Source organism: Helicoverpa armigera, chromosome 14 (genome assembly GCF_030705265.1).
Source record: "Helicoverpa armigera isolate CAAS_96S chromosome 14, ASM3070526v1, whole genome shotgun sequence".
Taxonomy (NCBI): domain Eukaryota; kingdom Metazoa; phylum Arthropoda; class Insecta; order Lepidoptera; family Noctuidae; genus Helicoverpa; species Helicoverpa armigera.
Genome location: NC_087133.1, coordinates 6647819 through 6665178, shown reverse-complemented (window position 1 = coordinate 6665178; position 17360 = coordinate 6647819). Strand labels below are relative to the sequence as shown.

Genomic DNA, 17360 nt, shown 5'->3' with positions numbered 1-17360 from the left:
GATAAATATTTGGTAATATTACCTGAAATTATTACCGATAAATTACTTAATTAATTTGGCAATACATAAGCTGAATATAACGTATACTTGTCATTCTAGAGTGGGCACGATACATCTCCCTTGCTGGATAGAGGGAGACCAGACAGACTTACACTACCTAAAAAGTTGCCTTTGCAAACATACGCGAACATTTGAACAACGAACAATAGTAGTGTTTAGCTAAACAAAGCCATAAAACCATATAATCTAAAACCGACCCCACAATTACGTGAGCATTACGTGTTAAATCTGATACTGGCTCATTTAGACAAATAACGCACTGGCAATGGAAGCAACACAGCTGCGTTTGCCAACGTGACCGCAGTCAGCCTGTTATTAGTTAATCCGACAAGCCTACGGCACTTAACCGTGCTTAGTATTAGCTTCAATCGACCTTGCGGCTGCACCTTATCAGTTGCAACGTGATAAGCAGAATCAATTTGCCGTAAATGCATTGTAGATAATAGATCTCCAAATTGAGAAGATTATTGAAAGATTGATATTTAATTCTGTATAAAAGTTATTTAATTTAATCAACAAATATGAACTGTAGGTGCACTAGAACCAAGTCAAATGGGCTTCAGTAGTCTGTATGAGTAGACACTGGTTACATGCAAACTTTTCAGTAACCTAATTACAGCTGCTTTTGTTGCACATTAAATTATAACAGAAAATATATTTCTAAAGAGAAACTGTCTAACCCTGCAACCACTCTAAATCACTGTGGTCTTCGGCACCACGAGCCCTGTGTTTAACGTATAAACTCAATTTGTTACCACTATAAAAGCGTAACCACTACAAATGTACATCAGATCGATGTTAATCAGACCTCTATCCGCCTCATTGGCTACAAAGGGACGCCATGCCGAAAACCACCAATAAAGCTACACATAACAAATAACATTATCTTTCTGTTACAACTTATATCAAAACATATTTTCGCAAATCCTATCGAATTCCTACCTACATAAAGGTCGGAAGGGTTGAAAGATTCACGCTGAATTTGCGACTAAAATAGCTGAGTCAAACCAAAGCCCTGTCAAGCCCAAATTGGATGAATCACGTGACATTACGAATGTATCGTACACATTTATTTGATAAAAGCGTACGGCGAACGTGTCAGGAATGTAATAATGTGGGTATAATAGCTGCGCCAATCATGGCGATGTGTTTAATATATGCTAGTACTAGGGATGTCATCGTATTAACATGATGTTACAACGTTTAATCATGTCGCCTTAGGACTTCGTAAATTAGTTCCTTATTCTATGTATATCGGATTTGGAGCGAGGTTTACTGAATGTAATCTCAGGGGCCCGATTCTCCTAATTTTACTTAAGCGACCTTCGATTGACGTTCGACTCGATTCGACTGAGATCCAATCCCGACTCGATTACTATTGAAGCGTATGTGGCATTCCGCTATTTTTTCTTTGAAATAAACGTTTTTATCCTTTTCTGTCATTCAATAATGAATCATTTTGTCTGCAAATGATTTACGATTGCAAAATGATTGTACAGCAAACTACCGTATAGACCAAAATCATCAAAATAGCAGACCAATCGCACACCAATCAAATGTCAATCGAATACGATTGGTCTTTTATTAGTAGCAGAATGCCCGATATGGTTAAAACTGCTATTACGATCATATTGCGATTCGATTTCTATTCGATTTTGACATTATTAACTTAGGAGAATCGGGGCCCAGAAGTTTGGTGCTCGCGTCTGCGAATCGTTAAATTGAGCGGATTCCTTCGAGCAACTGTATCGTATATTGTTTTGCTATTGATATGTACGCGTTAGTTGGTTACGCTTGGCTGATTCAACTAAATTAGTTATATTTGGATCTTAATATATTTCAAGTACCTAATAAATCAATTTTAAGATTATTACAGTTACTAGCTCAGAAATGAGTTATCTCACCACCCATTTGATCTTATTGCCGACAAATACCTAGCAAAATAAATTCACAAGCAATTCATCAAACTAGGTACTGGATGCTCGATATTCCTCCTTTTCTAGGGATAAAATAATCTACATGCTTCTTAATTCTGCAATATTCGAATACTGTTTGACGTATACGACTATACATCAAACTTTAATACCAAAGATCATCCTTTTAAATATTCACAAGAGAACTGCAATATAAATAAAACTTAGTTTTAATGGACGTTTATCTCGGCAACATTATTTATACATTTTGGAAAGTTTTAAACTTTCAGAATCACAGACAAGGGTGAGTGGATTTAATTATAAATATCTCGTTACTATAATTAACTTTGAACACTGATCTGATGTAATTAAAGAAAAACATTTTGGTTATTTGATTTCCTATTTAAAGTACCTGTAACATGGTCATATTTGTCATAATGGTCATCCTTATCTAGCTTTGTTAGGTCTTTGTCGTGGAGAAAGAACTGCATTATTACAAAATTTTTGATGGATATTTAATATGGTATTATGAAGTCAAATTAAAATAGAATCATACACAACTGGTTCATTAAGATTTTAGCAAACTTATTAAGATTATTAATCAGTTTGCGCCTAGTGTAGAACAACGAATCAAATTCTCTTTATAATCAGAAGTCGGATTTCCAAGTCGTAAAAATTGTAAGCTATACTCCAAAATTATTGCGACTGTCTAATAAGAGTACTAAACATTTCTAGATAACGCAATAATAATAGAATTACGCTTATATAGAACCGCAATAAAACTTCAAAAAGACGTTAAGTGGAAAGTATTCACTTTATTCTACAGAAACGAGCTCATATCCGTAGTTAAATTTATAAGGCACGTATAACGTAATAGGATGCGTCGTGAGCGTTATGAAAACGCTTATAAATCGGTTATGGGGTTCCATATACAGTTTCATTTCATAGAACGCGTTAACTTAGTAAATAAACTGTTATTTTTTCCGCAGTGTACGCGCCGACTACAATGCGAACATAAGCCTAATGGATTTAGCGTGTAAGTTGCATTTAGGGGACTTAGTTCATGCAAAATAATCGCACTAGCGCCCCGCAAACACGTTATCGTGCAACGGACTTAAATAAACTTCTATTTTTTTCTTCATTTTATTTCCTTTATGAAAGCAAATGAACTGTTGGATGTCTTAATTAACTCCGTAGTATACACGAAACTCGCCTTAACTTGATTCAACAAGTAGCTGTGGGCATAACGAACTAAATTAATTTGATTACGCGGTAGATCAACGCAAACCAACACAATCATTGTATACATGATGATCATGAGTTAAAGTTTTAATGATAATGTTTTGCAGCTAAGTTTTGTCAGTTGAGACGTCTCCTTTCTGTTTTATGAAGGCAGACATTAACCCCATTACAAGACAGTTTTTAGTTTTAGTTTGAGCAAGTTGCCGAGTAATGCAAGTAACTATCGGTTACGGTTGCATGCGACCGCAGCGCCTTGCCTCCCCGGTTATTATGTAAATGAAAGAAAAAGCCCCTGCCCAATCGGCCGAATCAACGAATGCGCTTCCAAAGTGTTCATTAACATAATTTATTCGCGCCTGTCAGTGCCGGTCTTAAATTTGTGGAAGGTTATTTTTCAACGTGGAAAAATTGTGTAAAGCGGTCACGTATTTTTTAGCGTCAAGGGATCCGTACGGTGTAGTTTAATAATGTCATAACCAGGGCCGAGTGAGAGCCGCGCGATAACATCGAAGATACATCGCGGCCCGCTCGGATTTCCAACAATCATTTATTTTATGCGTAAGGTCTGGTTACCGGGGCGGATGTTTTATACATGCACGTCAAAAGAATACTCAAGTTCTTTATAAAAATTTCATAAAATAAAAGACTTTAAAAGTTTCAAGTCAAAGCTCCGTGAAGAGACTAATGCAATAATTCACAGGATTACAGGATTCTTAAGTATTAATAGTCTGTCCCTGGTTCAGCCAACGGTTATTCGGGAAACGCTTTAAGTTGTCACTTTAATCTCTTTTGGCTTCGAGCACTACTATTGCATCTGGCGGGGATACGTTTAGATTTCTATCCGCCTTTTACTGTACTTAGATGGATAGAAAAGGTTACTTCAAAATCCTTTTTGTACATAAAGGTACTTTTGGGAAAAGTGCTTTTAATATGTATTGAAGAGAAAGTAATAGGATAATAACACGCAACCAGTTTTATTGAAAAATGGGTATCCATATTGAAAGTAACTTAATGTATCAGATTTCTGTTCAAATCAAAACGACTTCAGATGTTGAGAAGGAAGAAGATTTCCGAGCACCTGTTAAATATGTGTCAACAACCTTTAGACATAAAAATAATAGTATTTAGGTAATAATAGTAATTAAAAAGTGTTTCTCAACTTGCAGTCATGCGATGGTTTATCTTACAATTAATGCTCATTCCAAAGTTGTCATTTATTTAACTTATCTAACAAAACATAGCTGCTGTAAACACTTTTAAGACCAAAAATCGGCGCTCTGCCAAAAAACGGTTTACTGTCACGAAAACTTATTTTTTTAAAGTATTATCTATTCAGTACAATCATTATTTTAGTTGATTTTATCAACCGTAAAATTTATTTTTTCAGTCGGTGTCATTATTTAAAGAAAAGAACTGATACACAAAAATCCGACGGACTGGCTAAAAATTCCAGACAGGAATTATATTTATTTAACTTTCTGAATACCTACTTGACCAACTGTACTCAGCTAAATAAGAATATATTTCTGAAAACTGTACCTACCCATATTTGCGCAAAACCACACCGAAAACATTTTGCGACGGCACAAACTATGTAGGTACATACCTTGTTTCCATAATGAGTTAAACAATGTAGCAAGAATTATCTCCCTTTGTGTCAAAGGTATTCTTGATCCCCTATTCTATGAACCGGCCCGATTATCATGCGTACGGCCTGTCATCCACTTATTAGAGAACCTCGACATATTTCTACGAAAAAAAACATTAAAACAAAAAAAAAATAAGTAAAATTGAATAACATACATACCTATGTACATAATTTGGATGTTTCCTTTTTTACTTATAAATGCCATAAAAAATAGTAATTTAATGAATAAACCATATTTGCTTGCAAATTCAATTCTGTTTGTTTGTGCTAGTTACTATCTCGCTACACGCTCTTGAAGCTAATTAGAATTTAACATGTTCTAAAGTTTTCGCCGTTACGTATACTAACCTAACGTAGAATAAGCTAATTATTTGACTAGGTACGATATTATTTTAGTTTGTTATTAAATTAATCAAGTTTTACCGAGTACCGAGATCCGCTGTCGGTATGGAGAGTATACTCCAACGAAATGGACCGGCGACCTAGTTCAGTTTGCTGGAATCTACTAAATATGAGCAGTCCGGGATTGTTTGTCCTTTGTGGTTTAAATTGGATAGCTAGATACCAAGCAATAACTACCTATGTCTCATTTAAAATAAACAGACACCTAATAATCAGCACAATCAGGATATCAGTAATAGCTAGTTATCACTTTATAAGTGCATAAAGTGGGCCGCTAGAGTATACAATCATAGCTTCGAATATTTCTTTGACTTGAACTGTTCTGTAGAGGTAATTAAAGTATTTGTAACAAAATTCAGTCACGTAATGCTTACAGGTAAAAGCCACTACATACGGAAACCGAGTTATCTTGTAAAACAATTTATTAATCCAAGAATCTACATACACACGATCTCATCCGTAATAAGTACGCGCCCATTCAATTTTCATTTCTGGTCAAGGGTAAAATGTTCATAGACATTTCATGCTAATATCATAGGAGGGTAAACGCTATCGGATATCTTCGGCCGTAATACTTAAGTGTTTTTATGAAACCTGACGATATTTGATATGGGGGGACGAAAAATAAAAATTAGCAATAAAACGGGATGAGAATAAAAATTACCTTCTTATATTTTACTTTGGTTTGTTACAAGTGTGAGTACTTTTATAGCTTGAAACTTCATGGTAAAGAAACCATGGTAAACTTATGTTACATAAAATCAACCAATGCTTTATCGATAAGCGATTTATGCCATAAAATCATTTATTTCACATTAACTAAGATTGGATCCTTAATACGAATATCGATTGATGAATAAGTGTTTACCAATTATAAAATGTAGTTATAATTAATTCATTAAAATAATCCGTCGCGTTTTCTACATATGTACTTATTTTGTGCCTTATTATATTCAGTAAAACTTTACATTTCTGATCTATCTGCCATAACATATAAAATAACTACCAACATTAACAGAAAATGTTGAATAAAAAGGTATGACTTCCAAATATCAGACAGCCAAAAGATAACATTCAAATATACCTATCTAGACACACGGCAGTGTGTCCGCCAAGTTCGAGCAAAAAAGGCGACACACCGGCCGTGGGTTATATTACACGAACCATTTCGGGCCAAATTCGACCCCCCTGTAACTCAAAATCTATTTTATTTACGCATATCAAATTTCTAGTATCTGTTGAGACCCCCTCACTTATCTAAAATACAAAATTTCATTAATATACCTATTGTAGGTCTTGAGATATTGACGTCAGAAAATCGCTATTTTTACTATACACTGATTCACTTATTCACTTATTCACTGACTCACTCATCAAAAACCTAGACCACTTCCAATGGTCGTATTGACTTGAAATTTGGCATGGAGGTAGGTCTTTATGTCAAGGTAAAGGGAAAAATCTGAAAATGGCCAAGTGTGAGTCGGTTTCAAAATAATGAAGGTGTTTTATACCCGGTGTAAATGTATACCCCTAAGGAACTAAAACGAACTAAATTTATCTATATTTATATAATATATCTTCGAATGGTACAAAGGTTTGTATTTAGTCAAAGTAAAGTAAAAATCTGAAAACGGCCAAGTGTGAATCACTTTCGAAAATAACGAATGTGTAACTTTGATCCACGAACATAATATATGATAACATGTCATGTCAGTCAGTTGGTAAATCTAGTCATAGTTAATCTAGTTCATTTCTTTGTAAGAAACATAGTGCATATTAAAAAATCTAAAAGATAGTATAAATGAGACATTTCTTTAACTAACTTCATCATAAGAAAAAATAAAATAAACAACCTTACAAAAATAAATGAAATCCCACCCAAAACAAAATGTGAAAGACTGCCAAGTTCGATAATATGGGAATGCTTCGCCTATAAAAGAAGTGAGATCTGAATAAGTACCAAGTTCCATACACATACCTCAGTTAAAAATAGTTACTTTTTAATGATGATTACTTGGCAAGTTTTAATAGAAAATTAAATACTTGATTCATTGCGTTTAGTAGGTTTAAAACAAGGTGTATGAAAACTTGCCAAGTAACATCATTAAAAAGTAACTATTTTAACTGAGGTATGTGTATGGAACTTGGTACTTATTCAGATCTCACTTCTTTTATAGGCGAAGCATTCCCATATTATCGAACTTGGCAGTCTTTCACATTTTTGTTTTGGGTGGGATTATTAAGTTCTAAATTATTTCAATATTACCACCACATTAATTTCAGCCTTCGTGAATAAAATCTTGCAGACATCTTAATTACTCGTAACGAAAATTACTCGCGTTAACGTCTTACAAATAAGTCTATCCAATCTACGATTAACTATCATAGCGGCTCTCTTAATAATAATTATAATCGGGGTACGAAGTATAAGATGAAATATAGAAATATAAGCTTTTATCTTTGCACCAGCAATAATGTTATATGTATTCGATTTTTTATATCTCAGTAATGACCAGGAATTCATTTAATAAAGGCTGTCTTATCCCATCATGTTTGTTGCCTTGTTTTATTTAAGGCGACCAATTGGTAAACAATAATTCCATAACCGGCACGCGCACCTAAGGATCCAAGAGGGGACGAAGCGTCTGAGCGGGGCGAGAATTACTGGTAACCAAGTTGTATTTTGATCCGTTTTGTATTTACTGAGAAAAATTGAGATTATTGGCGCCAACATTTCCAATGCGTCCTCTTATGGCTTTCAGTATAACAAGTGACTTTCCATCTAATCAACACAACTTAGTTGCTAGGCAACGCTGCCATACACTCAGGTAAGACTGGTTTAAGAAGACTTTGCCAAGCTCGCTTTAAGAGTAACAAAATGCATACGTCAACTTTTTTGACTCGTTTCGTTACTTAGTTTGTTCAAAAATTTAGTTTCAATAAAAATTCTACCAACATTCAATCGGACATGGCCTAAAATAATGACGATTTATTTGATGAAATAGGTTTGTATGCTAGCATTTAAATCGTAATAAATGTTAAAGTTTTTACAAAACAATAAATAGCATTAATGAATATTCGAAAGCAAGCTACAGTGACATTATTGTGATTTATTTGATGTCCAACAAAACGTTATAATTACTTTTTTGTTGGGACTTTTCTAATGAAGTGGCAGTTATAATGGAAGATTCTGTCACTTTATTGGACTCATGATTATTGGAGTATCTGGGATTTCTTACCTTATACTTAAGAGCAGTCAAATTGAGTATCGTCAAAATGCACTGTTGTGTTTTCAAAAGATTTCAGGGTATTTATTTAGTAGGTAAAGTTTATATTAAAAATGTTTGTTTGTTTCACTGTAAACACAAAAGGACCGACTGCATCAAATATTCAAAAGTCTAAAAGGATTTTTAACAGTGCCTAGAATAGAAACGCCCTTTTTGAAATAAAAATAGACGTTTTGCATTATCTTGCTGTCTGATTTTTATGAAAATTACAGGATTGAGTTAATATAACATTTTTATTTCGGTCACGTTCGGAATTTTATAGTCGACAGAGGCGGCCTCCTTTTTCGGATTAAAATGTCACTTGCAGATGAATTTCAACGAGACGGACATAATGCTACAAAGTTCTTGAAAATCTAGATTAAAAGTTGTAGCTAGGAAATAGAAAAATATGCCATTGAATATTTACCGTAATTGAAATTACATTGAGTGAGTACAATTACAGTATACATTTTCTTCAATACTAATGAAAATATTAATTATTTAGAATGCATTGCATGAATTGTACAATTAGTCCTTAGGTTATCAAATAACTGTTTGCTTGCTACGCCGTAGCAGAAACGCAATCTCGTAGCATACGTAGCCGGCTTGCTACGAACACAACAACAATATTCGTAGCAAACAATTTGGATTTTAGCTGGTTAATATAGAATTTAGTATAATATTATAGGATTATAGCTGGTTTTCATAACTTAAGAAGAAAAAAACTATAATTTTATACCTACATACTAATACTTTAACGTTATCAGCAATCTCTATCAAAACGTTTATGTAAATAAATTAATCTAATCGTTTTACTTATAAATTTGGAACAGTTATGAACAAAGGACGATTAAAATGGATTGCAATAAAACTAGTACTTGAATTCAATGAAAACAACTTCAATTGCAACAGCACTTAAGATATCAATGCCATCGGAAATATTACGATATAAAACCATTTCGTATTTTAAAATAATAATGGTAACAGCTTTCAATAAATATTTCAGTTTAAACTTCAGGGATTTATTCAAACATTCTGTCTGGTTATAACTGATTCGATTTACGATATGAATCAGAACCGATTTTATGCGTTACTGTGCTATACATACCTACTTTATTTTAAACGCATCGTGTGAACACAGCTTACCTATATTTATCAACAACTACCAACTGGCTTCCGCCAACAGTCTCGCACGCATTCCGTGGCAACTCTTCCGCGCACCTGGATAAAAATTTGCTTCTAAACTTTGGCGATAAATAGGCTAAGTATGTACCACTGCATAAATTTTTCACATCAATAAATCAGCAGTACTCAAGATAAGCGCATATGAGTAAATAAACTGGATGACATTTTAATATTTTTTTATTTATTTATGTCTTGACACTTGCAGTAACATATAACATGAAACCTAACAAGATGACGATGGACGAAATATTCTGCTCCTACAGTAATAGTCCTTTAAAACATACAAGCGAAAACTGTAAACAAACAAAGACAAACAAAACAAAGCACCGTGAGGCAGGAATCTAAGCAAAACATGTGACTGCGACAAGCCGAGTTATACGAATATTAGTGCCCAATTCTATACAACAGAATTTCATAGATGACACTGGTGCTATAAAATAGAACCCGAATACTGGCGAAAATTACCGAATATCATCGCATATTCGAACCGAACGTACTATAATTATGTTGGTACATATTTTTCAAGCTCCTAATGATGATGTGTGCCTAATGAATGGCCGGTCGTCATTAATACCGTGGTGCGCGCTAATGTCCGGTTTCACGCATCGACTGCGACTAATTCAACCCCTCCCCCCCCCTTGTGTCACGTCCGACATAACGCACAGTTCGTTACTGTCCGCTTTTACTGTACAATATCTTAATTACACTGACTTGTCGGTCTACCGCGAATAGCAAAATTGTTTCTGAAACAGTTTAGCTAGCGTTCTCAATGAAAACAAAATGTTGTGCAGTTGAATTTCAACTAACGCTCGTGTGTAAGAGCCGTTATATTAAGCCATTCGAAGTTAATCGGTCTGTTCATTAAAACTGCACTGTTTATTTATTATTCGTTTTGTGAAATTTTGCTTTAAAACGAATAGCTTTTCTGTGAAATGCTCTTCGCTGTTCAAATATTAATTATTATTTAGTTTGTTTTATAGTATTGAAATGCAGCTTGTTGGGATATTAATACTTCCAATTAACTGTATGTTTTATAGATCCGTGGCATGGAGTTGGTATTAAAAGGCGATGTTTGCTTGTAGATAAGGTCAGGTGGGCTCGCACATTGTAGTTCCCGCAGTAAACAGAGGTTTAATAAATCATCGGCAAACATCGCTAAAAGGAACTGAAGCACAATACCTCGGCTCCGACTTGTAATTCCCCTCTCCCCTCCCCCCCCCCTACGTCCATATTTTACAGCTCTTTTACCCGTTCATTTTTAAAATACGATGTTCGACAAATTCACTTAATGCCGCGTTAAATGAACCGTGTTCGCATAATAAAAGATTTTATACTCAAAAGCGATTTCAGAATGGACGATATTTCCGTGAAACGAGAAAATGCCGCACTCCACGTCGACGCTTCATCTCGTCTCTAGTAACGTCGGAATATTTTTTTCGCGCTCGAACGACTCTGAATTTCGAGATAATAAAGTTAAGAAAACACCACATACAAATAACACTCAGATTACTTTAAATACTCCGGTAAAGTGAGCTTCGCTTCTTTTCCGGGTAATTTATTCGTTTATTAAAAAGTCCTGTGGAAATTTATTTTGCTGTCACAATATTAAGTTAGCCTAAGTCTGCGCGGAACATTTCATAATCCGTGATGTTCGTCCAAAGTTAATAAAGAAAACACGAAATAAACATTTCCTTTTCGAGCGTATCCCAGGCTAGCTAAAAGTGGCTAATTACTGTCCAAAAGCGATGTGAAAAAAAATCTCCTTCATTTTTTCACGAGCATGTCATGGTAGGCTCATCATCAAAGGTTTGCATAGTTCGCCTTTCATCACGCTATCGTGGGTTAAAGAGAATTTTGTTTTTATTCAAAAATTGTTTTACCCCATACTCGCTTTGATTCGTAGAAATTCTAGCATCTAAATGAAATTCTACCATTTCGGCTCTAAAAATATAAATTAACTGGATTTAACATTTTCGTATTTCTTCTGTTCCTTATCTACGCTAACAATGATTTATTTAATACTGAAAAGATTATTATAATGCTCTAATTATGATATAAACTTTCAAAACAATGCAACTTAGGTTAGCTTCGTTATAGTTAATTAAAGAAATAATGTATACCGTGTACTAGTGAACCCAACAGATTCCTCTGCAGCGTGTTAATTTGCAGCCCCCTTTAGATACCAACTATGAAAGCTAGCTAAATACAACTAGAAAATAATATTCTTTCATAATAAACAGTTTTATTGTAACAGTTAGAATATTTGAAAAAATTTAAAAAATTAAAAAAAATAATAAAAAAATTAAAAAGGCAAAACTGGAAAAAAAGAAAAACAACAAATGTCAAGTTATGTGTATACAATAGTTTCCTACCTACATAATATGTAAATACAACAACACTCCGTTTTGAAAATACATGCAATGATCCCCTTCAATGTCTTAAAATAAATCCGTGTAAGTGAGTTCCTCTGTTGATCCCAATCACAATCCTAAAAGCCTTTTAGCACATAAAATATTCCCACGTGTGGTTTATTTTTGTATGTATGTTTTCACCTTTTGCATTGATTACGATTCTATAATTCACTGCAAGAAACTGAATTTGTTGGCTGAAGCTGAAATAAAAAGGATTTTAAAGCGTCCTACTTAGCTACGCTTTTCTCGTTTTTACGTGGAAATGAGATAAATGTATAAAATGCATTAGCCGGTTATTTTTCTGGCTCGGCTTGGCGCGAGAACGCTTTAAGCGATGAGCTAACCCATAACATTATAACCCCTTTACACATAAATGTACTAAAAAGGATAATTTAACTAAAAGGTTCTATGGTTGAGTTGGCGTCCCGTTTCATATAGTTGAAAGTTAAAGAGATTTATTACAATTCAATATTGTGGTGTAAGTAGGTGCTGATAATGGTTCTGTTTCAGTGGTGGACAGTCACAGAGGCGAGACCCTGGAGTTAGCGCACGTCCAGCGAACAGACATGGGAGCCTACTACTGCATCGCCAGCAATGGCATCCCGCCCACCATCAGCCGACGATATCACGTCGAAGTACATTGTAAGTTATCACCTTCATTAGAACTTGTAGTAGACATACTTGAATAGAATTTGGTCTAAGTATCTCCAGAACATTCTATGTAGCCAATCTTATTAAAGTTTTGCTAACTTTCCTACACATACTTACCGTAGCACCTTTTCTTATCTCACTCTAGAAAAGGTCCCAAATATTTGTAAGTTGCTTAAAATACACGAGGAAAAGTAATTGTGCTGGAGCAAAAGCCTTACAATGGTGTTTTACAAAAGAGCAATTGAATGCGTGTGCCGAGCTCTCGACATTTTGATCGCCTTTCGATAATGTCCGATTGGCTCTTGTTTTCGTTCGAAATTCGAAAGCTGCCCAACAACAGTCAACAATTTTTAGAACGTATTGTTTGTTGTTCAGTGTGTTCAGAAGTTTTCTTTTCTTCTAAATGGGTACATGAAGTACTCTTTATGAATGTCAAAAGATCCGCCCGTTCGATTACGTGACGTTGAGAGGAGGGGCAACAAACTTAGGCGCAAAGTTTCAACGAAGTTGTTATTCCATCCGAATGTTTCACTTTACACTTAAAGTCTTTACTTACCACAGTGTGAATTCTAAAAATAAATACATAATATTGTCTCCATCACAGATGTATGTGACATGTATTACCTATGCCTTTCATGAGACTATTGAACTTTTAACAAAATCTATTTTAGTACATAAAAATATTCGTCTAGGTGTTTTATCGCATCAAACAATAAAGATATCTGACAGAAAATAAATTAACTATTAAATAGATAGACATATATCATTTACGTTACAAAAAACCTAAGTGAAAGATACATACCTTTTATTTTGCATTTCGTTATAAGAATACATTTCAATAAACATTTCTAATGGAACTGTTTAACCTTTTCAACGTTTCTTTGGCTCAGTATTCACGACTACTAAATTGAACTAAAAGCTTATTTATCTGGCACACGGTGAACGAATGAAATTTATTTTTTTCTATTGACGAGTAAGTACTCTATGTGTGTTTAAAACAAAAGTATTCGAAAAACCAATTTTCTCTGGAAACGTACGTAATAAAAACTTAATCGCTCTCACTGAACTTTATTCTATGGTCTTTTTGTACGGTTTAAGTATAACGAGTATAAAACTGAGTTTTTCATCTAATTAAATTTTGAATGGAGTTTTTGTTTATACATCGTTATGTTGATACCTTTTTTGCACTCATTATGTTTGTGATGAAAAGTGTATTCAACGTTTTTCGGTTGAGCACGTCAACGTATGGGCGTATTTGTCTTTTGTAAACATATTAGTTTTTATCGATAACCAGCACTATTTCATATTCAGCTTAACACATAAATAAACAATATTTATTACATAAAATTACTTGTAAAATTAACTTCATAATATCACTAAAATAACATTTTTATCCAACAGTCATACCACAAGTGAAAGTGACCAATCAACTAGTAGGAGCGCCGCTCGGCAGTGATGTGGAACTCCAATGCTTCATCGAGGCCTCCCCCAAAGCTATGAACTCCTGGTACCGGGAAGACGGTAACTGTAATTATTCCATTTTTATATCACCTTTTAAATATTTGACTTAACTTTTATTTAGAATACAAAAAAAATAGCATTTATTTTGGTGTAGCTTTTAAAAGAATATCGCTAAGTAAATAATAATAATCCGTAGAAAGTGCCGCGTCAAAACGCACTTTCTGCGATCAAGGTATTATCCCGTCTTTTTTCTGAGTCCGTAATACAGAAAACGGTTTGTACTAAAAGGAACAAAGACTTAAAGACAAAGATGAAGAGATCAGGATCACTTTATACACCCACCTGTAAAATTAGAAGGACACGTGGAAAATGTTTTCCTTTTCCTAGCTTTGAAGGAAACACTTTTGTTACATGTTTTTTACGTAACATTTAACTTTCCAACAATATACTTACTCACATGAACATTTTGTGTATCCTTGTTTTCCAATATATCAAGAAACATATTTTTTAATTTATTTATTCCTTTAATTCAGGCAACTAGGGCCCATAGAACATACAATACACAAATAACAAATAACATTAAAATTATTATAAACTAATACATACAAAAATAAAAACAAAAAAACAACAAAAATAAACATTTAAACAAATTGTGAGCTATCTATCTATATCTTACAGTCAACATTTATTTATAACAAAGGGATAACCAGTTTAAGATTAGTAGATTTTTTGACTTCACATTACTACACTTACTGCATCTTAAGTTAAAAAAATATTTTTGAATTACACTGCAAGTTCATTCGCTAACAGACCCTTCGTTCCGCAGCGCTATTAAGCGACAAATTGACCGAGAACCCGAAGCTCCGTGTATCAGAAACTATAATGAACGAGTACTCGCTGTGGATAAACTTGACGATAAAGTCTCTGGCGCCAGCCGACTACGGAACTTATGTGTGCGCCTCTGTCAATGCGCTCGGAAAGATGGAGAGCCAAGTCAGTTTGCATAGTAAGTGGCCAATATCATTATACGTCTTAGTTCGTGTAGCTTCTGCTCACACACAGCGCTAGTTAGTTCGGTAATGTAGCCAACGAATTCAATATACTGAACTAACTCGTATATTTGCAAATGAACTCGCGTCTGAGATTTAACGCGACACGATAGCCTTTGAAATGTAGTCGTGATATCAGAAAATTCCAATCTTAAAGTGAATTCAACTTGTGCTGGAATCAAATACTCAGTATTGGAATCACAAAAGTCTCAAATATAAATTGTGTAACTTGAGATTTTGAACTTCTACTGAGACCATACCTGACCTTGTAATAAAATTACAATCAATCAATGCTATTTCAAAAACCTCTCTATCTCTCTTCATGATCTCAATCTCATACCTCAACCATCTAAGCCATTTAATTTCCACAGGACTAGAACTAAGCATGAACGGCTTCGGAGCCGAAGAGCCGATGGTGTCGGGCGCAGCGTGGCAGCGCGCGCGCAACGCCCCCTCCCACCGCGCGCGGCCCGCAGCGTCGCACGCGCACCAATACTTCCTCACACAACACCTACCACCACAGTTGTATGCGCTACTACTTACCGTACTGCGATATATACATTCTTTCTAGATTGTACTCATTTATAAGCGTGGTTTATTTAAAATTGATGATAGAAGACGAAAATCTTGAATTTGTTTCATCATAGTTCTAAATAAATTATGCCTAATAATTGAGCATTAGGTGCGTGCCATTGATTGTACAGATTAATAGAAATGGCCCTCTTAACATTTCGAAAAAACTATTAGGCCTCTTCCAGCTGAACTATATCTAGGTATCATAGACCAAGCATACTATTCTGAAAATCAGACCAAAAGTATCTATTTACCACATTTGTACTGCAATCAAGTAATGTTTAATTTAAATTCCGTAACTATTAATAATAAATTGCTTCGTGAAATAACTTTCAGTACGGAATTAAATAGGATCCCTGATAACTACATGTACATTGCAGAGATTTATATTACTGTTTATTTACAACCTGAACATTTTCATGTAAATACGTTACCGAATAGTTTTTGCTTAATTTTCAGAATTTTCGTTTTATTTTTTATGTAGCAAACTATGATTGATGAATATAAAGGGTTCTTTAGACAGAATGGTTCTACTACCTGTGAAAAATGTTGTATTCTCGGATATTACTAAACAAAACCAAATAAAGACGTATTGATTCAATAGGAACTATGATTAAATATCAGTAATAATAGCCAGATTTTATGTAAAATCTAATAATAATAATCGATTAAAATATTAACTGACTAGAATAAGTTACATTGTAAGCAACTAATTAAATCGTTAGGAACATTTCAATTGATCGATATTCATATTGTTTTAAACCTATCTTGGAATCTTGTGCTAACGTTACGTTGACTTTGACAATAAATGTGTAATTTATGAAATATAATATTGAAATAAATGTCCTTATGAAACCCTATATGTATGTGTTGATTTTAAACTTCAACTATTTGCATGAAAATACTCACTTCAAAGGTCTGCACTGAGCTAATGATGCAAGTAAAATAGTAGACAGATAAAAATTAAAACTTTTTGTTAATTTTGACTCTGTTTGAATATGTTAACTAAAATAATTTGGTATTGATATGTACTTTTCCCAATTATACCTATTGTTTCCACAATGTTAGATGCATTACATGGAGAAACTGCTTATCTGAGCTCCTCAACCTTGTTACCCGTTACCCCTTGGTCAAACTATTACTATAATTTGTTGTTGATCCATCATTGAATACAATTCAGACTGCAGGTATAGTTCATAGTTCAATAACCGCTTCAATCCACCACAACAAAAAAAAAACAAATAAAGTACTTTTAAACAGCCGGCTATAAAAGAATCAATCTACAATCTATTCAATCTACATACGAGAACAGTTTGAGGGTATTTTAGAGCTCACTCAATACCCAGAGATTCCATTGACCTATCCCAACGAGATAGATATTGCAGGACAATGACGAATGGTCGATCCGGGCCGCTAATGCATTTTTCGTGTTGCACTTGATTTAATGTGTCTCCAGTTTCATTTTATGGGGAGCGCCGGCAATGGGCGCTTAATAACCG

At 34.2% G+C, this 17360-nt stretch overlaps 1 protein-coding gene across 3 annotated transcripts in view; it reads left to right on the top strand.

Annotated features, from left to right (window-relative positions):
* Positions 1–16721, top strand: part of LOC110378837 (lachesin) — an 85604-nt gene extending 68883 nt beyond the window's left edge. For 2 of the 3 annotated variants that reach the window (XM_049837081.2, XM_049837079.2), the window contains 4 exons: positions 12638–12769; positions 14180–14305; positions 15066–15245; positions 15660–16721. In XM_049837081.2, the coding sequence (XP_049693038.2) occupies positions 12638–12769; positions 14180–14305; positions 15066–15245; positions 15660–15859 (638 nt within the window). In that variant the 3' untranslated portion in view covers positions 15860–16721. The remainder of the gene's footprint in view (positions 1–12637; positions 12770–14179; positions 14306–15065; positions 15246–15659) is intronic. The other variant, XM_049837080.2, reaches the window with a different exon arrangement.
* The last annotated feature ends 639 nt before the right edge of the window (positions 16722–17360 follow it).